The sequence below is a fragment of the Tauraco erythrolophus genome, chromosome 1 (genome assembly GCF_009769465.1).
Source record: "Tauraco erythrolophus isolate bTauEry1 chromosome 1, bTauEry1.pri, whole genome shotgun sequence".
In the NCBI taxonomy this organism is placed as follows: Eukaryota; Metazoa; Chordata; class Aves; order Musophagiformes; family Musophagidae; genus Tauraco; species Tauraco erythrolophus.
The window spans coordinates 17,510,229-17,534,688 of NC_141465.1; the positions used below are offsets into that span (position 1 = coordinate 17,510,229).

At 46.9% G+C, this 24,460-nt stretch overlaps 2 protein-coding genes across 2 annotated transcripts; both read left to right on the top strand.

Annotated features, from left to right (window-relative positions):
- Positions 1-12,209: 12,209 nt before the first annotated feature.
- On the top strand, positions 12,210-12,401 carry LOC147529375 (uncharacterized). Its single transcript, XM_086631173.1, has one exon. It carries the CDS (start codon positions 12,210-12,212, stop codon positions 12,399-12,401), a length of 192 nt encoding a protein of 63 aa, XP_086487299.1.
- Positions 12,402-12,451: 50 nt separating this feature from the next.
- Positions 12,452-23,385, top strand: BCL9 (BCL9 transcription coactivator). Its single transcript, XM_086631161.1, has 7 exons — positions 12,452-12,504; positions 14,111-14,427; positions 15,344-15,533; positions 15,998-16,097; positions 16,524-18,747; positions 20,637-20,897; positions 22,268-23,385. The coding sequence occupies exons 1-7, from the start codon at positions 12,452-12,454 to the stop codon at positions 23,383-23,385; spliced, it is 4,263 nt and encodes a 1,420-aa protein (XP_086487287.1).
- The last annotated feature ends 1,075 nt before the right edge of the window (positions 23,386-24,460 follow it).

A 24,460-nucleotide genomic window follows, 5' to 3' on the forward strand; every position in this document is an offset into this window, starting at 1 on the left:
AGGGAGCTTTAAATCACTGACCCATCTTGTCACCGGATGGTCTTCATGTGCCTGTTGTCCTCTATGCCTTCTGAACAAAGGGTGCAGATATCTGTTTTACCTTATCAGTAGGGTGGCTGGGGCCCACGGGCTCTTTTAAAACCAAGTTAGGCTGGATTTGGTGGTGAACTTGAGAACAGAACCTGGCTTTTAACGTACCTGCAATTTATCTACTTGACCATGTTACTTACACTCTACAAATCACTTTAAATCTGTGAGTCTGCTCATGTATATTGCTTGAAGCCATCTTTGCCACCTTTCCAGTGTGTATGAAATTATGCAAAACCTGAAGGAAAATTCTGGTTTGGTGGTTCACTGATGAAAACACTGGGTAAGATCAAGCAGTAGACCCTTTTTCTGGTTACTCAGAGCTATGCTGTCTGCATTTGGCTAAACTGACTTCTTCAGGTGTCCTGGCATCGCTGTTCTGCTGCCTGTGAAATGGCAGTATTTTATCTACGTACCAATCTGGTTTTGTTTGAGGATTGTATTTGCAGTGTAATATAAAACAAAGCTGTAGCCTGTTGAGGTGAGAAGCTTCTACAGTGAGAGCTGTTACAATGGAGAGTGCAAGCAGTCTGATGTATGGAGAAAATCTTCTCGGAACTTTTGCTAGCAGAATGGAAGTTTTCCACCGTGTTTTATATGTATGTATGCGAAGGGAGTAAAGAACTTCAGGCCAAAATGGCTTGACAGCTTGTTAGCAAGAAAATGCTTTCTTCTGTCTCTTTAAAAAAATAAATAAGTAAGTAAGAATTTTAACCTTCTTGTGGTTGGGGATAGAAAGTTGAAACTGTCAGGCAAATAGCCACCATCCAACAGAAATGCTTCTGAATGTTCCTGTGAAAGCTAGCTTTGATTTGACAGTTACGAGTCTTTGAAAATAGCGCTCTGTTTATACAGTACAGTAAATACTTTGAAGTACATTGGGCTTTGCTGTACATGCGTGGCTAACTAGAAGAATATTAAACACGTACATCTTGTGTTGAGTGAGGGAGGCTCCCACAGCAATTGGAATTGCATGCTCTTCATACCTTTATAAGATGATGTCAAAGCAGTAGATTTGATAATAGACCTGATTATACCATTGCTTAATTTCTTGTCAAAATAACATTTTTACATGCAGCGTTTTGAGATCTTTTAGGTGACCTCATGTTATTTATCAAATGTCAGTTTTTCATCCCAACAGCTTTGATATAATCATGTAGCATCGTGGAGTACTGTGTACATGCAGTCTTTGCTTGCTGGAGTTCTTTGAAGTGCCTTATTCCTTAGAAGAGTCATTGCTATGTGGAAGATCCTACGTTTAACGACTAGGAAATTCAGTATACGGAAGCATTGCGCTGTGTCGCTAAAGGTCGTGCTGCATCTAAAATGCCTAACGTGGGTCTAAAAGCAAAGAAATGAGAGGTTTGGTGCACTGGGAGCGCGTACACCTTGATGCACACCTTACCCAGCAGTAAGCTGCATGGGATATAGTAATTCTTCAGCCCTGCCCTCGTGGGAATGCCCGCTTTGCAGTGCTGAGCTCCCCAGGTGTGAGCCTAGTGTTACAGAGCAGCAGGAGGGCTCGTGTGAGGGAGAAGAGCAGAGGGACAGCTGGTGGTGACAGTCCAGAACAAAATCTGGTCTCGTGGGCAATGCCAGAAGGTAGCGATGCTTGGAGAAGCCTTGGAAAAACTGCTCATTTGAGATGAGAGAGAGACCAGATATCTTCCTTCGGGTTAACCTTCGCCTTAACAGGTATGTGGGTTGCCCCCAGCCATTCTGACAGGTGGCGTGTGTGATGTCCCCTTGCAGTGTGCTGGGGAATTAACTGCTTGGTGCAGCACTGGGTTTTCCTCGGAGGAGGTCTGTCCTGTTACTGACCCATCCCAGCCCCGCTTAGCTTATGAAAACTGACAAGATTGCAGCCTGAGGAGTTATGCCTGAGGACTGTTTCTTATCTTTAATTCTGGAAGCCTAGTGAAAGGATGCTGAAATGAAAAGTGCTTGTTTTTTTTCTGTGCTCGAACTGATAGGTGGCTTGTTTCTCCCAAGCCTTCTGCTTAAACAGTGTGGTGTTACTACATGTTGAAGAACAAACTAGCGTCTCCTCGTTTCTGTCTTCCCATCCGTTATTTCTGCATCCTTTTTTTCTCCCCCCTCCGCTCTCTCCACAGTTTAGTTTCTGAAGAATGGGCTGCTGGCAAGCTTCGCACAGGTGTCTTTTACCTATGGTTATTTATGCTGATGTCCCTATTTAAAAATTTTAGAAAAATAAAATAAGGGAAAAGATCGCTTCTGGCTCCATCTGCTTTTTGGGAAGTAGGTAACATGTTCAAAGTTTTAACAGAAGGCAAAGCTATGAAAGTAGCCCACAGAAAGCTGTAGTGTTGTCCACCAGGCTCCTGCACGTAATGCTGACTGATGCTGGGGCTGTTAACTGCTAACATGATGTAGTAAGCTGCAGAAGCCTGTCATATATTAGGGAAATACTGTTAAAACACTTCTTGAAAAATCCCTTATTGCTAAAGCTTTTGATCTTTATCGGTGTTAACGATAGTAGGAACTCTAGAGCAGACAGGCTGCTGCTAAGGTAAGTGACGCTCCACATAAAGTGCTTAAAACTCCAGTCGTAATGTACATAGACTGCTCCCAGCATTGCTAACATAGGTGGAGCCGAACTGGTGTTGGCAGCTGCGCTGGAGGATGGTGAGGCTGAGCTGAGGTCAGCGTGATGTCATGGTGCGTTACAGGTTATGCGACAGCATACCTAATGCCCTGGCAGCAGTCTGGTCAACCTGCACCTGCAAATGCCACTAACGCTGGTGAAGCTGAAATGGTGTGAACAGCAAGGAGAAGTGTTCGTAGCACTGCTGTACAAAAGCAGGTAGTTGTAGTTTAGGCTTTGGGGTTTGTTGTTGGGTTTTTTGGTGTTTGTTTTTTTTTTTTTTCCCAAAACTGATTTCTGGAACGAGGTCAGAATTTGCTGAGAGGTTGCTCTAGTCACAAGTGAGCCAAGTAATTCAAGGTTGTTTTACATAATAGCAGCTGGGAAATTGAATGGGACTTCAAGTGTCTGGTTGTGTACACCTTGAATCTGCCCACCAGTGTCCATAAGTGTTGGTCTCCTCTGTTACTTTGTGGAAGGGGTTAATTTTCTTCACAGGAGCTAGTGTGGGGCTATGTTTTGGATTTGTGCTGGGAACACTGTTGATAACAGAGATGTTTTCATTATTGCTGAGCAGTGCTTACACAGTGTCACGGCCTTTTCTGCTTCTCAGCCCACCCCACCAGTGAGCAGGCTGGGGGTACACAAGAAGTTGGGAGGGGACGCAGCTGGGCCAGTTGACCCCAACTGACCAATGAGATATTCCAAAACATATGAGATCATGCTCAACATAAAAAGCTAGGGGAAGGAGGAAGGGGGAGATGTTTGGAGTGATTGCATTTGTCTTCCCAAGTAACCATTACGTGTGATGGAGCCCTGCTTTCCTGGAGATGGCTGAACACCTGCCTGCCCATGGGAAGTGGTGAATGAATTCCTTGTTTTGCTTTGCTTCCGTGTGCGTGGCTTTTGCTTTACCTATTAAACTGTCTTTATCTCGACCCACGAGTTTTCTCACTTTTACCCTTCTGATTCTTTTCCCCCATCCCATTGTGGGGGGAGTGAGCAAGCAGCTGGATGGGGCTTAGTTGCTGTCCAGGGTTAAAGCACGACAAGGGAGTTGAGGAAAGAGTTGTACAAAATCGGCACCTGTCTTGGACAACTGTTCATCCCTACTGTATTAAAAACACACTGACGTGTTGTTAGATGCACTAAAAGTAAAGTTCAATGGACATATGTTTGTCTTTTTGACAGAAAGTGATAGTGTTACTCACAGCTCTTAAAGGTGATGGTTACGAGTGTAGTGGGCAACGTGTTTGTTGCAAAAGATGATTTTTGGAATGATTTTTGTAAATACCTAAAAAGAATAATTACTTAAACAGCCTTTACATCGTGACTACTGTTGGTTATCCATGTGCTTGTCAGAAGGAGGAAGGAAGAGAATAGTCAGTGGAGATACCATTGTCTTAGAGCAGGGAATGATTACATGAGAAATGTCATAAAACTCTTTATTCTCTGAGCCTTTGAGTTTGTATTGTGCTTTGTCAGTGGTTGTCTTGACTGTACTTTCTAAGGATGGAGAGCAGAAGGTTGTGGCCATCCCTATTTTGAATGGACTTCAGGAGACACAGCTTTTTAGGGAAATATCTGTGTGTGGTGATAGGAGCTAGGGGGGAAAAGCATGGGAGGAAGGGTATCTGCACTGTCTTAATCAAGATATGTGAATCTAATCACATGTAGGCTCAGTGGAGCGACGTTTATATGACTACGCATGCCGAATTTGGATGAGGGTGATTAACTATATTCTTATAGTTTCTTGGAGGTTTATCCTTTGGTCCTAAATTCTTAAATTAATCTGAGCTACTTGAAGGAACTTCTCTTCCCTGTAATGGCAAAGAGTCTTGCCTGCTTTTTCCCTTTCAGTGTACTTAGAGGTGCTCAGTCCCTTTCTCTGTGCTTCAGGATATGGAGGTAGTTGTGGGCAATAACCCGCCTGTGTTTTAGAGGCTAACAGGGCTGCTGCTTACACACCATGTGTATAGGAGGAGTTATTTTCTCTGGGGAGGTTGTAATGAGCCTGGTGAGGATTATATAGTTCCCACATTCATGTAGAAAAATGAGTTTAGGTGACAAGTTCTCAATTCATCTTTTGATTGAGAATCACTTCTGGTGCAAGACTATGAACAAAGAAGTAATGCTGTGCAAACTTGGGATTAGCTGTGATTTCTGACGTGCATGAGGAGGAATTCTTGGCTTTGGGAAGTGGTGAGGACTTTGCATATGCCATCTTTTTTTACTGCCAAGATGTAAATGTAGAAAAGTCCATACTGTTTCAGGATAATTTAGGACCATCTAGAAATCAGTAAATGGATGTGAGTTGCTCTAATTAATTAGTTGATCTAATTAGCTTAGTATTAACAAGATAACTCTTGATGTTGAGAAAATAACTTGTAAGTGAAGGGGATTTGTGGCTTATTAGGGAATGACAGAACATGGTATTTTCCCCAAATCAGCAGCTGTTTTGGGTAGAGTATGGTCCACGTATGATATGAGGTGCCCCTGGTGCAAGTGGCCCCTGCCTTTCTGACAGATGGAGCACATGAGCAAATTAGCTGAAAGTGTGATAAGGGTGTAGTTTGATTCAAGGATGAGGTCTGCAAATGCTGTAGTGGAAGGAGCCAGGACAGTAGGTAGTCAGGCCATCTACCAATGACTTGCTTGGACAAGCAGAGTTGTATTGTGTCCAGATGACATGCATATTGATACTGTCTTTAGCCCCAGCGGTTTTTTAGGTACCCCATGTATTTTCTGCCGTTTTTTAAGAAAAAGGGCAGAGGGACCTGACAGGAGGAGGATGCAAGTGTGTTTGAACAACCAGCTTAAGCCTATCCGTGCCTGTGCCATCAGTCACCGCTGCCTCCTTTGTGCCAATGCCAGTGAGCACATGGCCACCTGGTTTGTTGAAATGGGAAACTTGTCTCCTGAAAATTAACCATATCTTACCTAGAGTTAGTTTTCAGCTGGGTCACAAGTGCTAGCGATGGCTGGAAGGGACAGAGTTGGATAGACTTAGACTGATTGAAGTTGCTTTCCTGGGTCCAGCGTGCACTTGGTGTGCAGAAGGTAAGGTGGCATTTTTGACAAACTTGTTTTATGGGTCTAACACTAGTTGTATTACAAGCATGTGCTTTTTGTATTCATGGGAAAGGATAAGGAGGACAGCTTTTACTAAGAGGCAGGGGCAGATCTAAAGGTGTAGTTAAAAGCCCTTAGTAGGGGCCATATCTAGAAATTGGGACTGGTTCAAGGGATTAAAGAGGATTATGTATCCCCATATCCTCAAGTGTTGTAGGGAGATGTGTGTGGTATACAATATTCATGTCAATTTCTCTATTTGCTTTTACTTTTATATGATCTTAAGGGAGTCTGATGGTTCAATAAAAGCATTGAATAACATTTCCTGCGTCCTCCTTGTTTCCCAGTTGCGCTCTTTATCGATGAGGTGTGTAAGCAAGAACTTCATTAAACAGTAGCTTATTAAAAAGTAACGTGCAGTTCAGCTGCAAGTGTGCAAAATAAGCAAATGCTTAACACAACTGGTAAGTGCAGCATGTGGTGAAAGCCAGTGGTAGCTCTTGGGGTGTCTTGGGTGTAGTGGAATCACCTTTTGCCAGTGCAGCTGTTCTCCTTATGTGGTTGAACGAGGGTCAGAGAAATAGGATGTGCCCTTCCCAGTAAAATTGCACTGAAGGAGCGCGTCGGTTGATTCATTGCCTTACCCCACCTCTCCGGTCGCACGAGGAATCCATTGGTGGATGCACATGCAGAGGTTTGCTTGCTGGTGGCTGTCAGGATAAGCGGTTTCTCAAACAGTTCCTGCTGTTGTTCTCGGTCCCTCCTGAAGCCACTGCTATTCCCAGAACAGTCTCTTAAGTCTGCTCTCTCTTCTTTCTCTCCCACTCCACTGCCACAGCTACAATTCAGGGTGCTGGCTCAGCTTGCGTTCAGGGTCGTCATTTGTTTTCTGTAGCAGCAGGTCTCTAGCCTTTTTTCTTTTTCCACGCTGATTTTGGGCTCTTGCCACCCTCAGTCCGGCACAGACTGACAGTCTGAGAAAGGCTGCGGGGGGAAAAAAAGAAGCATGCTCTTTCTTGTACACAGAGAAAGAGGTTTCTTGCCTTTAATGCTCCATGTCACAGTAAGGCCACAAGTTTGATACTTTGATCTACTTGGTATGCCTTTATTTCATCTCTCCACATTCTCCTTCTCAAAGAGGGAGGAAAAGACTGAAGTGAATCAGTGATAACTGCAGCTGTTCCTGCTGAAGCAGCCGTAATGCTATACACCTCCAAGTACCTGACCACTTGTCACTGTCAAGCTTCTTTCTGCAGTTTAAGGGCATAAAGGAGCAATAAGTTAGTTTGGATGGGTTTTTCCTTCTTTTTGCTGTACAATAATATGGTAGCTAGTTCATAGAAGTGCAGGGATGGTTCATGGGTAAGTTACCAAAAGGTAAGCTAAGATGTACATTTGCGTCTCAGTAGTTACTCTGTGGTAGCTGCTTGTGTACATGCTCTCACCCTTTAACTCTTAAATTCCCTGTGAAGCAAGGTGTCTTGCACTCAGTGTGGGCTAAAACCGTGCAGGTGAGCAGCAGAGGTGGTAAACTAGGGGGTGAAATTACTTTGCGGTAACTCATCTGAGTAGCCTTAAAGATGGACCATGTCTGATCGTTTGTGTCCTTCTTGCAGTCCTGAGCTGTGGTCTGTAAGGCTGCCCTGCTCTGGTGCTTTGCCAAGTTGAACTTGAATGTTTCAAGCAATAGAGCCCTGACTGTTTGCTGTGATAGATTCTCTCCATCGTGATGCATGCTGGTGTTCACATGTTTTCCCTTTCCAGGGAAAAGGTGATTTTTGTTGCTGCTTTGATAGAGGTGTGCCAGTATTGGCACTGGCATGATTTAGCCTGTGTTGTTTCGTTGGGTGGGGTGGGGGAGAAGGGAGAGGAGGTAGAACTGGGTAATTGGATTCAGGGATGATTGTGCTTCTATGGTAGGTTTTACTGGATGAAGCAGCTTGTTGCGATAGGTGTTTGTTTCAGCTTCTGTCTGCAGGTGTGACTTGGCTAGATAAGGATGGTCTATCACGATGATTTCATTGTTTGATTTGGCTGGACTGGGTGGAGAATGTAGCTACATTGTTTGGGACTAGCTTTGTAGTTTGGTTTTGTTGAAGTGGATTACATGGCAGTGCGTTGCTACATTATTAAGGTGAAGCTGCAGTAGATAATAGTTGGAGAATGTTGGAGGGAAGAGAATATGCACAGGGTTTCACAATGCGTAACTAATTGAGCCTCACAACAGCTCCTGTGTTCCTGTTGGGAGATCTGGTCAGCAGAATGCATTGGGATTACACAGAGAACCTCTGGTAGTGATTTCAGTTTGCGGTCGTACTTTAACTGCAAGGCTGTCCGTGCTGTGTAAATAGTTGAGAGTGCTCTGAGAGACCACGCTGGCCTCAACAGCGGGAATGTTGTCTGGATTCATACTGTTCTTGCAGCCTCTCCAGTCTTCAGGGTGAGGGAGAAGCTGGCAGGTAGCTGCTCTGTCTTTCTTTACTGACCTCAAATTTGCCATTGAGCCATGCCTCAGAGTCTGCATTTCCTTGTATTACAGAACTTTCAGGCAGCTAAACTTGCTTTATCATGTGAGTGAACAGTAACTGGTGCAGGATTGTCTCCATTACTGAAAGCGTGGCTGATCAGTTCTTGGCCCATGAACTCTTTTGGCCTTATAATAACCATAGTGCGAGGTGGGGCTATAACCCCTCTATCTTGAGTAAACCTGCAGTATGTCTTGGGAAAGCTTGCAGTTGGATTCCCTTCTCCTTGTAGTGTAGCACAGTGATGTGAAGTAGGAGCTGACAGAACAGTAGATAGTGCTTCTTCCTTCTAAAACCTGCCTGGTTTTCCCCTAGACGTGACTGAGCAATGGCCTGGCTTTACCTTATGCTTATGTTTTTATTTGTACGTTGTCTGGCTGTGGAGGAGGCTGTATATATGAAGCACAGGGGTTTGGCAGGAATTGCTGGGCTCATAGTGAGGGGAAGGTGAGTCTTTGAAGAGAGATGGGTGCAGAGAAGGGGAGGTTACATGTCCAAGCTCTGTGCCAGCTTCTGTAAGCACAGATGAGCTCATGGGAATCCAGCTAGCTCAGATGTGGGAGTGCTAAAGCAGGTCTGACCTATTTCTCCTCCATGCGCAGCATGCGTCTTCAGACTCTTCCAGTCTGATGGTGGCTTTTTCAGTGCTGTCAAATCTTGCCAGACTGAGCAGAGGCTTCCATTTGTCAGTGGATCAGAGCAAGTTTTGATTCCTCTGCTTTTGTGACTGGATGCATGGGAGGGATGCACAGCTTAGCTGTGCGTTCTTCTTGGTGAAACTCATCTCTTCTTTTTCCAGGTGATCTTTTCTTGTGAGACGAGTGGTTTGCAACTCATGGCCTCCACAATGAGTACTGCTGTGTCGTGACACCAGGGGTCTTGGTAAGCTACTTGTTGGAAAAGCGAGGACTTACCATATCTCCGCAAATGCAGATCTATCTCTTTTGTCTCTGGAATTGAGGTTGGAAGTCATTTTAAGCCATCCAAATTGTAAGCTGCAACCAAGTGGAGTGAGGCTACTTTTCACCTGTTCTCACCTCCTCCTTTGAGCTTTCAGTGGACTGATGTGGTTACATGATCAACTGGACCAGGGGACTGAGCCAGAAGAATAGAGATTTCTGCTGTTTCCCTTGGGTTAGTTCCCATTCAGATATTTTCCCAGTCTGTTCAGGAGAGAGGTGATGAGAATAAGTAGACGGTTGAACCATGACTTTTCTCTGCAGCCATTGCCTGGGATATCTTAAAGCAATCCTGAAAATACAGCCTTGAATGTAGCTTGCCAAAATGTCTTGAAAAGTGGCTGACCATTCACTGTCAGTGACCCTACCTCTAATTTTAGAGCAATGATAATGGCTTTGCTATGGCAGGCAGACTCCAGCTGCAAAAATACGTTTCTCTAGAGCTTTTTTGTTATTAAGTCCTAGATTATATGATACATATGTTAGAAGTGTGTTTAGAAAAATCACAAGGCGCTCCATTTCACTTTGTAAAAAATGGTACATTCCCAGTGTACAGAAATGACATGTGGAGGAAGTTGAGTTGCCCTTGTTCCACCAGTGAATATATTGATGTGTCCTTTATAGCTCTCTCTGGTAAGAAGAAATTTAACCTGAGACTGGGAAATACAGTTCTCTTGCAGAGCGTGTCAGTTCTAATAGATGGAAGAAACATGTATATAAGGTAATAAAAAAGTAGGGTTAAAAAATTGGAGGTTTGTTTTTTTTTTTCCCTGTGAAGTACTTTAAAATTTGGTGATGTCAGAATTATTGTGCAACCAGTGTGATCCTGAATCTGTTCCTCATGTTTTCTCATTGCACTGTGCAAGACTATGAGTCTGAGAAAATTCTCATCTTATAATAAAAGGTAGCATGATAATGCATAAATATCAAAAGTGGAAAAGCAGAAGATGAAACAACTGGAGTACATAAGTTCATCACATAGGCCTCCGCATCCTGTTTTAGCATTGAGCTCTGCTCGCTTTAATGCTATCGCCCCTTTTTCCTTTTTTACCTGGAATTCACTGGTTTTGGTCACGCCTACACCTTAAGTGAGGATCCCAAAGTACCTGAGTTCCACTGACTTTTACAGGTGCATAAATCTCTTTTGAAGAGTGGAGTTGGGTGCCATTGACAATGTTATGGTTTTGTTGTCAAAACACATAGGAGCCAAATTTGCATGCAAAGATGGTACAATTTAGATACTTGTGAAGATGTTCTCTTTTGTCTTTAATGTATCTGTACAGCACCAGCTCCAATTACAGCATGATAGTAGTAACAATAGTAATAGATTAACTCCAACATTGTTCTCAAAATCAGAGGGATAACCAGCTGATAGCCCCAGAGAGGCATGTGGATCCTGTCTGTGGAGTGTGTGGCTCAGATTGGAGTTCATCTGATTGTGCCTAGTAGGAGACATTAAAAATTAGACCTTAATTGCAGAAAGATTCCCCCATATTAATGGGTTTGTGCAGCACAGTGGAGGTGAGAATAGGGAGCAGGATGATTTCTCTGGGTCATGAAGGAGGCACGTGGTAAAGAGGAGAATTTTTGGAGATGACACAGAACTTCATGGAACAACTGCAGTGTGGAGCACTATCGTCTTAAAAGTACAGCAGTGCAAAGTCACTAAAAAGTGTAATCACACAACCTCATAACAAGATAAATTTACAGAACTGGAATACCATGGTGCTCAATACTACAAGTTACTGATAACTCCTTGGCCAGAGCTGGCCATATAGTGCCTGTGTTTCTTAATCACCTTGGTGTCAGCACGTAAGCAAACCAATTTTTGTTTTCTAAATGCAATTTGAGCAGTAGTTTCTTCATAAAAGTCAAGACATTCTCAGTCTGGTGAGATTTATTTTGTTTCATTGGATATACACAGGAAGAAACTGCTTCTTTGGTGCAGAAAAGGAATACTGGGAATATTTACATTTGAATAATATTTAACTAGCAATGCTTAATACATTAACAATGAATCTTGGTTAGATTCTAAATTAAGTGGATTTGCATCTGAGTAGGTGAGATGAACAGGAGAGATTTTGTTGAAACATAAACAAGACAGAAATTTGTTCCAAAATACTGTAGCCCAAAGGACGTAAACAGTAATGTTCAATAGTTTCCTCCCCCAGAAATAGTTGTATATGCCTTATTGCCTGCGTCATGCATTTTGTGTCTTTGAAAGAAGCTGAAAAAGTGCTTGCTGGGTGGGGTTTTTTTTCCTTTTTTTTTTTAAAAAAAAAGCCTCAATAGTCTGTGTGGTGTTGCTGAGCAAATTTAGAAGGGTAGTTCACTAGTGATCTTTTGGCCTTTCTAATAGATATAATGTGTGACTAACCTGGTATTTTCAGAGTAATCACAGCATAGCTGGTTGCTTACAGGTGGTCAGGAAGGCATTTTATTTTATTTTCCTCCCTTTGTGCAACCCTTAGCACACATCGTTGAACATATGTCTAGTTATATTGGACCAAGGAGACAGAAGAGATTTGAGCAGAGTTTATGTTCTTAGAAATATCAGATTACGGCTATTCACAGGGGAATTCAGGATAGCTAAGTCATGTTGAGGATTTGTAATTTTGGCTTCCTACTGACTTGCTGTGAGATGTCTTCAAGCTGAGCGCAGATGCGAAATCAAAGTGTCCAGATATGAGGCGCTTCCCTGTTTTGTTGACTCCGGAGTGATTTGCTTTGGGTGAAGGGAAGACTGCCTCGCTGCCTGTAAACTGAATGGCCAGCCAGGGCTGCTTCCAGTTTGAAATACACAGCTGTACCAAGCCATCTGAAAGCTCTTCTCCTGTGTCTTCTCAGTAATGGGGGAAGAATTGCCATTTACTGCTTCACACCAGATACATCTGCTGGGAAAGTTCCTCACTGGTTTTCTGTTCTTTTCTTTTGGGGTGGTTTTGACAGTGTGCCCTGGAGATGCGAGACTTCCCCTGGGCAGCAGGAGGCACGCGTCTAGAGAATGCTGGAGCTGCAGGAGGGAAGCGCCCACTGCAAAACCAGAGAGGAGCAAAGAGAAAAAAGGCAAGCAGACAGCCAGCATTGAGAGAAGCGGGTGGCAGAAAGCGCTTCGACGCTGCCTCTGGCGGCACGCTCCCCAGAGAAACTTGACGAGAGCCCATCTGCGTGCGTGTGAGACTGTGAGCTCAGGATTTCTGTCAATGCATTCCAGTAACCCCAAAGTGAGGAACTCCCCGTCAGGCAACACGCAGAGGTAAGGAAAAGAGCCTGCAGTCAGCTGCTCTGGATTGGTGCATGATGCTGTCCCTGCTTCGCTGCAGGATTAGCCAAGGACTGGTGCGTGTGACTTACTGGTCCTCCTTTGTGCTCCCATCGGACCTGCTGAGTACCTGAGCACTGGCTGCACAGTGCTGACGAACCTCCACGTTTGCTAGGCTCAGGATGAGCTGAAAGCTGTAAACCCGTGAGGTGTGGATTCTGCATTCCTCCCTCCCATCAGCTGTCTGAATAGGCTGTAGGAGAGGAAACATACTGTTTCTGTCTGGGTGGGTTTTTTGGGGTTTGTTGTTTTGTTTTGTTTTGTTTTCCCTTCCCCCTCTTCTAATTATCTGTTTCCCTGAGGGGTAGTTGGGCAGCAGAAGGTCTCTCTGTCTGTACTTTCACACAAAACACTTCCTCCATATTATTGGCCTGAACAGCCTGGAGAACTGATCAGCTGTGCCCTGAGATCCGCTGCATCATTCACCTGCCAGTGCAGCAGGTCGGCATCTCTCCTTCGCTAATTTGGAAGAGGAAAAATATGGAAGTGAAGCACTGTCCAGGGACTTAAAATGATCTGATTGACAGCATTCTCGAGTTTGATTGTTTACTCCTAGAGGTCATCTGGAGCTCAAGAGTAATTCAGAGGGAATGCCTCTGAGTCAGATGTCTGTCCAAACGAGGAAAAGGCTTGCGTGAGTCCCACAGTGAGGATGCTAGCAAGCACTGTTTGTTGGAAGTGGCAGTGATGATGGGAAAACAATGCGGAAGATCCGATAGCAATGGAGTAACTGGAGGGTGAGGAGAAAGGGGTGGCTAATACGTGTGTAAAACCCAGAGGAACAAAATATTTTTAGGATGCAGTCTGCTGAATGGAAGAGGGAAGGAAAGACTCTGAATTTCCTTTGGCAAATTAAAGAAGCTTCATCTGCCCCATTTTGCAGGAGTGTGCAGGGAGATGGTATCCTTCTCTTTCCTTATTCAGAGGCAGGTTGTAGCTGGTTTAATTGTTTTCACGGTCAGAGGTTTGTGCTTTCCTGGCAGCTCGCCCCAATGTATGATGAATGCTGCAGTAATGCTGAGTTTTCCTTGTGCTCCCTGTAGAACTGGATAGGGAGGTGCAAGGGGGGGGTGAAGGGGGGGTTCTACTGTGATGAGAGCTGCAGCGTATAGTTGGGGTCTAGGAGAGTGGTGAGGTGAACTTTATTGTGCCTTGTTTGTTTACTCTGAGCTGGTCTTGGTGTGAGGCGCTTCTCTGTGCACATAGAAACCGTTGTCTTTATTGACAGAAGCCCCAGAGGTAGGTCCTCATGTGACAGCGGTTCCTGGGATCTGGCAGGTCTGTAGCTTGTCCTAGTGCCTTCTTGAGCAATGAGATCCCATCTTGGATAATAACCATTTCGGGGCATGTTCAAAAAAGCACCTGCATGACTCTAAGCTTGCAGGCATTTTTTATTTGTCAGCAATTGTCTTGGCTTGCAAAGGTGGCAGTGGTTGTTTCTGCTTTTCTCTAATCTATTCCTACAGGGTTGAATGAATCCATGGTGTGCTTTGTCACTCTTTTTTTTTTTTTTCTTTTCCTTTTTTTGCTCTGTCCCCAGTAGCCCCAAATCAAAGCAGGAGGTGATGGTCCGTCCCCCTACAGTGATGTCCCCGTCTGGCAACCCCCAGCTGGATTCCAAATTTTCCAACCAGGGCAAACAAGGGGGCTCCACCAGCCAATCCCAGCCGTCTCCCTGTGACCCCAAAAGTGGAGGTCACCCCCCCAAAGTGCTCCCTGGCCCAGGTGGGAGCATGGGGCTGAAGAATGGGGCTGGAAACGGTGCCAAGGGGAAGGGAAAGAGAGAGAGGAGCATTTCGGCAGACTCCTTTGAACAGAGGGAAGCTGGGACTCCTAATGATGACCCTGAAATCAAAGGTATGTTTGCTGGGATGTGTGCGCAAGTGCAGACAATTAGTCTGACTCCTCTGTGAGATGGAAAATCGCTATGTAAGTGTTAGCGAAACATTTATTTGTCTGGCGTTCTGTAAGTTCCGGCCAACGCAGTCTAAAGGTCTTGAGAGCAGGTGAAGAGGAGAGGTTGTCATAGCTGATATTGGTAAACGTCCTGTTCATGCTCAGTTAAAGTGTAGACCTGACTCTGGTGGGAAAGTTTGTTTGTAACTCTGAAACTCCCCCGGAGGTTTTGAAAGTACAAATGCAACCTGTTGGTTTCCTCTGGCCTTTGGCCTTTCAGGAACTGCTCTGTTGTAACTGGGGTTTTGAACAATATGCAAGCCTGTTTTGTCAACACAGATACATAACCCGTAGCACCCTGACTGGTAACACGAGCCAGAGAGTTGGGATTTCGGTGTTCTGTTCCTGGCTCCAGCATTGCCTCTGCGAGGCAGTGCAAAACCAGACTAGATGTGCAGTTGTCCATCTTTCCTTTCTTGTCTGTTTTCTAGGTCACCTGGCTAAGGTGGCTGAAGGGGGGGAAAAAATAAAGTGAAGTTTTGCACAGAGTGTTCTCCTTGGGCACAGACATATTTATATTTGTTCATTTTAGTTTGTAGTTTCCCTGCTATTCTGTGTGGCCATTAGAGAATTCAAAGGTATCAGCTCTGGGAACTGCCACTTGCCTTGGAAAGGGACAAGATGAGCTTTTTTCTCAGTAGTGCCTGAAAGGCAGTAAGGCATTAGAGGGAAGATGCATGGTGTGATAGAGAAGTTGCCTTTAGTAGTGGTTGAGGGAGAAGTGGGAAATTTCAGAGGAGGAAGAGCTGATTGTTTTCCGAAATGGTTTCCAAAGCGCTCCCAAGGTAGTGATTCCCCTCTTTTTCTCCCCTTTCAGACTGCAATTCTGCTGATCATGTGAAGTCCCAGGATTCTCAGCACACACCACACTCCATGACTCCTTCAAATGCTTCAGCCCCAAGGTCTTCCACACCTTCCCATGGCCTGACTGCTGCTTTGGAGCCAGCAAGTGGGCAGAAGACTCCATCCAAAGTGGTTTACGTGTTTTCTACTGAGATGGCCAACAAGTAAGTAGGTGGATGCTTGAATGTCTTCAGGGAGCAGGGCTTATATTTGTGCTCCCTTTTTGAGAGATTCTCAAGTGCACTTTCTCCATCGAGTGCATTCTTACGGTACAAAGTCATTACTTGTTTGGGGATGCTGAAGGGGTTGGAGTGGAGAACGTCGCTACTTCTTGCCCACTGAGAAGTGATTATTTGTTCCTCTGAGGTGTGTATTTTTTTTGGCAAATGCTGGTAGATACTGTTTTGCAATCCATGCAGTGAGTAGCAGCCACGAAGGCTTAAAGTGAGACATGAACCCTGAATGCTGATGAGTTTGTAGATGTAAGCATTTTTCTTTTGCTACTCATCTAGAGTGAAATATGTATGGTGAAGTCTCTCTCCCTTCTGTGAGCTGAAGGATAGAAGGGAGGGCAGGTAAGAAAAATTGATCCTTAGCTTCAACTGGATATGTGCGTCTGTCTTTGCAGGGCTGCAGAAGCTGTGCTGAAGGGACAGGTGGAAACCATCGTGTCCTTTCATATCCAGAACATCTCAAACAGCAAGGCCGAACGAAACACTGTACCCTTGGTAGGGAATACCTGCATGTGGGTGGGAAGGGAAATTGTTAACATGCTTTTGTGTGTGTGATTCAGAGAGATGGATAATTATTTACACACTGAAATAAGGTTTAGGGTGGAAAAGAGACAGTTGTTGTCCTAGCCTTCTGCAAATAAATGTCTTGGACCATCCAAAGATGAGCTTGAGTCTTGCAGTATTTGGCTAGTGTATTTCTGACCTGTTGCTCATGCAGAGCTAGAAATCACAGAAGCAAGGGGTACCTGCTGTAATACTTGAGCTAAATATGTTTCTGCATGGCCAAGACACTGCATGACGTCTGCGCTTCCTTGCAGAGTGTGGGCTGGTGGTGTTGAGACAGGGCGTTTCGTTTGCACCTCTGCCTGTGTGACACAGCTGTAAGATGAATGAGTAATAACGTGTGGCTTTCTCTTGCAGAACCCCCAGATCACTGCACTTCGGACAGAACCCAAGCCGCTGCCGCAGCCCCCCACTGCCCAGGACCAGAACCCTCCCCAGAACGCCAAAATGCAGCCGACTCCACCCGTGTCAGCGCCAGTATCCAAATCCACTGGCCCCTCGTGCCCCATAGATCAGGACAGTCCCAACGTGGAAAGCAAAGTGATGTCTGTGGGCAGCCCTGCCAACTCTACCCCGTTGCAGACAGAAGGATTTGGGCAGAGTTCGACCCCCAATAATCGAGCGGTTAGCCCAGTTTCCCAAGGTAGCAATAGCTCTGCTGCAGACCCCAAAGGTCCTCCCCAGCAGGTGTCTGGTGGGGACCCATCCAGTTTGGGTGAGAATCCAGATGGACTGTCACAGGAGCAGCTGGAGCATCGAGAGCGCTCGTTGCAGACCCTGAGAGACATACAGCGCATGCTCTTCCCTGATGAGAAGGAGTTTGCGGGAGGGCAGAGTGGGGGGCCACCTCCAAATGCTGGGGTGCTGGATGGTCCCCAAAAGAAACCTGAAGGGCCGATACAGGCCATGATGGCTCAATCCCAAAGTTTAGGCAAAGGGTCGGGGTCTCGGACAGATGGAGGGGCTCCATTTGGCCCTCAAGGACATAGGGACATGCCCTTTTCGCCAGATGAGATGGGGCCACCTCCAATGAACTCCCAGTCAGGACCCATCGGCCCAGACCACCTGGACCACATGACTCCTGAGCAGGTGGCCTGGCTCAAGCTGCAGCAGGAGTTTTACGAGGAGAAGAGAAGAAAGCAAGAGCAGGTGGTTGTGCAGCAGTGTTCCCTGCAGGACATGATGGTCCATCAGCACGGGCCTCGTGGGGTGGTCCGAGGCCCTCCCCCTCCCTACCAGATGGCCCCTGGGGAGGGCTGGGGACCTGGGGGTCCAGAGCCCTTCCCCGAAGGCATGAACATGTCGCACTCTCTGCCCCCCAGGGGCATGGCCCCTCATCCCAACATGCCTGGGAGCCAGATGCGCCTGCCTGGTTTTGCAGGAATGATGAACCCTGACATGGAGGGCCCCAGTGTCCCGAATCCTGCCTCCCGGCCTGGGCTTTCGGGAGTTAGTTGGCCAGACGATGTGCCAAAAATCCCAGATGGCCGAAACTTCCCTCCTGGCCAGGGTGTCTTCAGCGGCCCTGGCCGAGGGGAGCGGTTCCCCAATCCACAGGGCCTGCCCGAAGAGCTGTATCAGCAGCAGCTGGCTGAGAAGCAGATGGGCCTCCCCCCTGGCCTCAACATGGAAGGCATCAGGCCCGGGATGGAGATAAACAGAATGATGCCCTCCCAGAGGCACATGGAGCCTGGGAACAATCCGATCTTCCCTCGCATGCCGGTGGAAGGGCCGATGAGCCCCTCCAGGGGGGACTTCCCAAAAGGAATACCCCCACAAATGGCCTCTAGCAGGGAGCTGGAGTTTGGGATGGGCCCTGGCAGCATGAAGGGGGACATGGGCATGAATGTCAGCATGGGCTCCAACCCACCTCTGGTCCCTCAGAAGCTGAGGGAGGCAGGAGTTGGGCCGGAAGAGATGATGAAACTGCGCCCCGGTGTCTCGGAGATGCTCTCCTCTCAGCAGAAAATGGTGCCGCTGCCATTCGGGGAGCACCCGCAGCAGGAGTATGGCATGGGTCCCAGGCCTTTCCTTCCCATGTCTCAGGGCCCGGGGGTCGGTCTCCGAAATCTCAGAGAACAGATCGGGCCTGACCAAAGGACTAACAACCGGCTCAGCCACATGCCGCCACTACCTCTCAATCCCACCAGTAACCCCAATAGCCTCAACACTGCTCCCCCTGCGCAGCGCAGCCTCGGCCGCAAGCCCCTGGATATCTCCGCAGCCGGTCAGGTGCATTCGCCAGGAATCAACCCCCTGAAATCCCCCACCATGCGCCAGGTCCAGTCTCCCATGATGGGGTCTCCCTCGGGGAACCTCAAGTCCCCTCAGACGCCCTCCCAGCTGGCAGGAATGCTTGCGGGCCCCACTGCCGCAGCTGCTGCTGCCTCCATTAAGTCCCCCCCTGTCCTGGGGTCCGCTGCTGCTTCTCCTGTCCACCTCAAGTCTCCGTCTCTCCCTGCACCTTCTCCCGGATGGACTTCGTCTCCAAAGCCTCCTTTGCAGAGCCCTGGGATTCCCCCGAACCACAAGACGTCTCTCACCATGTCTTCTCCAGCCATGCTGGGGAACGTGGAGTCGGGTGAGTGCCCCCTCTGCTAGCCCAGCTTGGCTCTTCGGTTTCTGTCGAGTTATCCCGGGGTGTGTAGCAAGGGGAGAGGGAGGAGGTTTCTCGCAGGGGGGTGGTGCTGCGAGGCTATAGGCAGTGCTCAGTCTGAGGATCTGGTTGGTGGCTACGTGAGTGGAGCACAAGTGCTTGTCCTTCTCCTATGTTTGTGGGTTTCCCTGTGCCTCCCTGTGTGTTGGGGTGAGGGCTGGTCACTTAGAGGACATGAAGGTGAAAGAGTAGGGTCAAGAGCCATAAAAAGATGAGGAGTGCTGATAGGAGAAATCTCTCCTTGAGGGTTTTTTTGAGTGTTCTGCAGCAGCTCCTGGTGGCTGTAGCTTTGTGGAGAAGTTTCTGATGTTGTGAAAACACTTGGAAATAAAGGCTCCTACAAATCGATGCTGAGCGTAGTTAGTCAGTCGTGTATCTAGATCTGGTTCAGGTATGGTTACGGCTTTCTAGGTTAACCACCACGAACAGGGAGATGTGCTAACATCTGTTCAGGCTTCAACTGTTTTGGAGAGAGCGGAACAGCCCGTGTAGCATTCCGTAGCGTGCCGGAGCCGTGCCGTGCCTGGGACCTCGGGGTGCCGGTGCTGCCAGTGCCCGGGCTGCTCTTGAACGGCTCCCGGCTGTTGGCAGCACACCTCTGCCCTCTCCTTCCTGCTCTGAAATCCTCTCGGAGCTTGCTCCGGAGCACGTTCTCCCCTCGGTCCGGGCTCCCAGCGCCGCACCCTGCCCGGGATGGTCTCCCGGCGGGGAGAGGAGCTGTTTGCCCACGTTGCCCTCTAGTGCTGCTGCGGGTAACAGCGCGGCGGCGGCCGGGACCGAGGGACCCGCGGTGGCGGGAGGGTAACCCCTCGGTCTCCGCGTTCGGGAGGGGAGCCTGGATCTTGGCGTCCCTCGTGGCTGCTGAGGCTGTTCCCGGCGTGAGCCCGAGCACCTGCGAGTCGGAACTGAGTGCTTTAGTCCGTGCCTAACGTGCTTAACGAATGCTTTTACACGCAGCTCTTCCAAAGCATAAATGTTTTGGCATTGCAGGATTTTTGTGTTCCTCTCCTTTCCTTTTTCTGGGGTGAGCCAAGGAATGTGTAGTGAATTTTCAGTGACAGTACAACTTCAGTTTAGCATCTTTGCTTCACGTGTGGTTTGGATGGCATGAAGTTAATCAGTGAAGAACAAAGGAGATTGGAAGTGAGATTAAGTTATTTCTAGTTTTGGGAAAGCAGAGGATGATAAGCTAAGAGGGCTAGAGGACGTTTCTTTAACTGGAATGAGCGCTAAATATGTGCATATAAAACCCGCAATGAAATATAAACAAGGAGTTTTACTTGTAGCTGCTGATGCAGCTTGTCAGAAATCTGCTTGCATGTCTCAGCATAATATCTGCTACATCTTTGGTTGTGCTGCCTGTGTCTTTTGTGCTTTTTTTGATGCTCTTTAAAGAGAAAGGAGTTACAGTTGATGTTTGGTGGGTGCAGGAACAATTAATTGACTACGGATTTGGATTTTTATGGCTAGACCTGGTATGTATGTCTGTCTGCTTAAGCACATGAAAGTTGAATAGTAGGATTTTCAGGCGTACCTGGTAATTCTTCATGTGGATTTGTAGAGGCTCAAGATAGTTCCAGTAGAAGTGCAGAATCCAGGACAACAAATGTTTGCCATCTAGACCAACAGGCTTATCTTCCTGGTTACCTTTCACAGACATTGACTGCATTAGTGAGATGGTGTCTTGCAATAAAAGGGATTCCTCTAGTTTTTGAGATTTCTGGGAGAAAAGGATAGGATTTCAGGAAAAAACGATAAGGAAAAAAATAAAGTTGGCTTTTTTTTCTTTTTCTTCCCTCTCGTCCCACCCCAAGGTGGTCCACCTCCTTCCACAGTCAGCCAGTCTGCTCCTGTGACTCTCCCTGGAAATCTTCCCTCTAGCAGTCCTTACACAATGCCTCCAGAGCCGACCCTGTCCCAGAATCCCCTCTCCATTATGATGTCCAGGATGTCCAAATTTGCCATGCCCAGCTCTACACCGCTCTATCATGATGCCATCAAAACTGTGGCCAGCTCAGATGATGACTCCCCTCCAGCACGCTCCCCAAACTTGCCACCTATGAACAGTGTACCAGGTAAGAAACTCAAAGAACCATTAGCCCAAGCTATCAAGCAGTACAGTGAGCGTGATTTTTATGGGAGCTTTATTAGGTGAAGATAGTGAGAGGGAAAAACCTTGAAGAGTATATAGCCATGGGTTGTTTTTGAGGAAGGCAGTTGCGGTTCTCTGAAATGGGGAGATGGAAATCCTTGCAACCAGTTTTTTCTGTCCAGAAAGTGTCTGTTCTTCAGAAAGTGTCTAATCTGAAAACCCATTGTGCCTGGGAGAGATTTTCACTTGGGCAGACTGGAATTACTTGTGTGAGTGAAGGCTGCTCATGAGAATAAGGGTCAGACCTACAACGTGTTACCCAGAGGAAACCATTCTTCCCTTGTCTTAAGGCAATGTCATAGAAGCTTCACGTTTTTTTTTTTTTTTTTTTTTTTTTTGACACTGATTCATCTTACCTTTTTTTGGGTTTTGTGGATTGCCTTTGCTACAGATGAGAGTGTTAGAGCACTTTCTCAAAGCATACATCTTTTCATATAGGGAATGTGTAATGGTGGGTCACCTCAGCCAGGACTGAGGGAAGTCTGTCCTGGCCCCTACCTGAGGGAGTTAAGGGAAAAGTAAAAGAAAACATTGCCCTTTTGCGCTGTCTTGTGGGTGAGCGTGTTTACAGGAGAAATCCAATCCTTGCTGATAGTTTCATGTTCATGGATACATCTTTAATACCCAAGTAGTCTGTAGCCCCCCCACCCAATTGAATTAACATAGTTGAAAGAAAGGATGAGTGGATGTTTCGTGAGAGCAGCAACTGGTAATGAATTCTTGATGAGTTTACCTGTAGCTTTGCTGTCTGTTTCATGCAGTAAGGATCAGAGTGACCGAATATACCTGGGGAAGCTGGCTAATTGAATAAGTTCATGATGATAGCTCATTAACCTCATTGATTGCCGCATGCTAGTCTTACGAGGGTTACTTGATTTGTCACTTCTCGAGTTTTGAAAGGAGATTCAGTCACCTCCCAGTGGACAAGTGTCCATATGCTGATAATCTGTCACAGACATGTTTGTTACTGCCTGCGTCGTCTGGACTGCCAGGGAAGTAGTAAAGGTGTGGGTTGGATTGAGATCCTACTTACAGAGCAGGCTTTAGTCACTTTTTGATAGGGCAGTGACAGGCTTAGGGAGGCAGCTATGCAGGTGGCATCGATTCCCACCCCACTCTCCCCCACCCCCCCAGTTAAAATAACGTTTTCCAGAGCCACTACTGATGCTTTTTTACTAGCACCAATTTTTGTGTGTGTGTGCGTGGACTTGGTAACCTTGCAGAAAGCTCTCTGATACCTTTATTGATTGTTATTGGCTGTTATCTAAATGTCATTCCTTATTTCTTCCCTAGGAATGGGCATTAATTCTCAGAATCCTCGAATTTCAGGTCCAAACCCAGTGGGTCCAATGCCAACCCTTAGCCCAATGGGAATGACCCAGCCTCTTTCCCATAACAACCAGATGCCCTCTCCAAATGCTATGGGACCCAATATACCTCCTCATGGGGTCCCCGTGGGACCCGGCCTGATGTCACACAACCCGATGATGGGGCACGGTTCCCAGGAGTCTCCAATGGTACCTCAAGGACGCCTGGGCTTCCCACAGGGGTTCCCTCCTGTACAATCGCCTCCACAGCAGGTGCCATTTCCACACAATGGGCCCAGTGGTGGACAAGGCAACTTCCCAGCGGGAATGGGCTTCCACGGAGAAGGACCTCTGGGGCGTCCTACCAACCTGCCCCAAAGTTCGACAGATCCAGCACTTTGCAAGACTGGAGGCCCTGGCGGTCCAGACTCCTTCACGGTTCTTGGAAACAATATGCCTTCGGTTTTCACTGATCCAGAGCTGCAGGAGGTGATCCGTCCTGGAGCCACGGGAATACCTGAGTTTGACCTGTCCAGGATTATTCCGTCGGAGAAGCCTAGCCAGACACTACAGTATTTCCCTCGTGGGGAGGTGCCGGGCCGCAAGCAGCCGCAGGGTCCTGGGCCTGGGTTCTCCCACATGCAGGGGATGATAGGAGAGCAGACCCCGAGGATGGGACTAACGTTGCCTGGCATGGGGGGCCCCGGGCCGGTGGGAACTCCAGATATCCCTCTTGGGACGGCTCCGTCCATGCCGGGTCATAACCCGATGAGACCTCCTGCCTTCCTGCAGCAAGGCATGATGGGGCCGCACCACCGCATGATGTCACCAGCACAAACAGCGATGCCGGGCCAGCCTGCGCTCATGAGTAACCCCGTGGCTGCCGTGGGCATGATCCCAGGCAAGGACCGAGCCCCTGCGGGGCTGTACAGCCACCCGGGCCCCGTCGGCTCGCCTGGTATGATGATGTCAATGCAGGGCATGATGGGACCCCAACAAAACATCATGATTCCCCCCCAGATGAGGCCCCGAGGTATGGCTGCTGACGTTGGCATGGGAGGATTTAGCCAAGGCCCTGGAAACCCAGGGAACATGATGTTTTAAGCTGCTACCATAAGACTGGATGTTCTGATCCTTGTCAAGATGAGATTCCAAGTCCTGAGGGCCTTTTTGGGAGCTTCAGGAGTACAGTTTGGCCATGCAATAGGTGAAAAGAGACCAGAGGACGCTTTGGGAAATCTCGAATGTATGGAATTACCTGAAGAAAAAAAAAAAAAAAAAATTATTCATTTTAACAGGTTGTTTTTTTTTAAGATTTATTTTTTAAAAATTATTTTTGTGGACTTGGGTATCCCGTGACGGCACCTGCTTTGAGAATCTGTAGCTGTATTTTGAGAATTGCCATTTGTCACAAGTTGCACCATTCTCTGTATGTTTACGTCCTTCGGACTGGCTTCTCCCAGGACTCTCGGTTATTTTTGGGGTTTTTTGTGTACTGTACTATATTGTAAAAGGGATTTTAGCAGAGACTTTAGTCTTTGGGGTGAGAGGAGAATGGGATTCTAGGCTGTTTACTTTAGGTGGAGAATCCATCTTCAGATCTTTGGACTATTTTCCTTCAACTCCAATGTATAGAAAAACCAAACTACGACCTCAGAGCAGAGTATTAATGAAAAGCACAAAAAGGAACTTAAGTTCAGTGAGGGGAATCTTTTAAAAGAAATAAATAATAAGTTAAGGACATATTTTTCAAATTATGGCGTGCTGTCCAGCACCTTCTGTCTCTCCCTCCCACTCTTTATTAAATAGGCTTCTCTCTCTCTCCGTCCCTCTTCTGTCTCCTCCTATGGCAGCTGCAATACATTGTGTTATTTTGGAGAGTAAATCTAGGAGAGCCTCTCCTCGTGTCGGGACTCTTCCCACTTTTAGGAAGGGGCTGGACTTGGACACTGTTACATCCTACAGTAGTCTCTCTCACTGTTTCCTATTCTCCTTTTCTTAGAAACCCCAAGTGATTTTATTAATGTGGGAGTGGAACAGACACTAAAAGTTATCCAGGATTTTTTTTGTGGTTATTTTTTTTTTCCTCCCCAGCGTAAAACGTTCTGTGTAACCTCCATTAAATTTGGTACAAAACCACTCGCCAGGGCTGTGGTGTCAGAAAAATAAAATATATTGT

Excerpts from the sequence above, each read along its gene's own strand:
- LOC147529375 (XM_086631173.1), top strand. The coding sequence starts at position 12,210 with ATGCGAGACTTCCCCTGGGCAGCAGGAGGCACGCGTCTAGAGAATGCT.
- BCL9 (XM_086631161.1), top strand. The coding sequence starts at position 12,452 with ATGCATTCCAGTAACCCCAAAGTGAGGAACTCCCCGTCAGGCAACACG. Across the intron at positions 14,428-15,343 it reads TGATGACCCTGAAATCAAAG|ACTGCAATTCTGCTGATCAT; the intron begins GTATGTTTGCTG and ends CTCCCCTTTCAG. Across the intron at positions 18,748-20,636 it reads GCTGGGGAACGTGGAGTCGG|GTGGTCCACCTCCTTCCACA; the intron begins GTGAGTGCCCCC and ends TCCCACCCCAAG.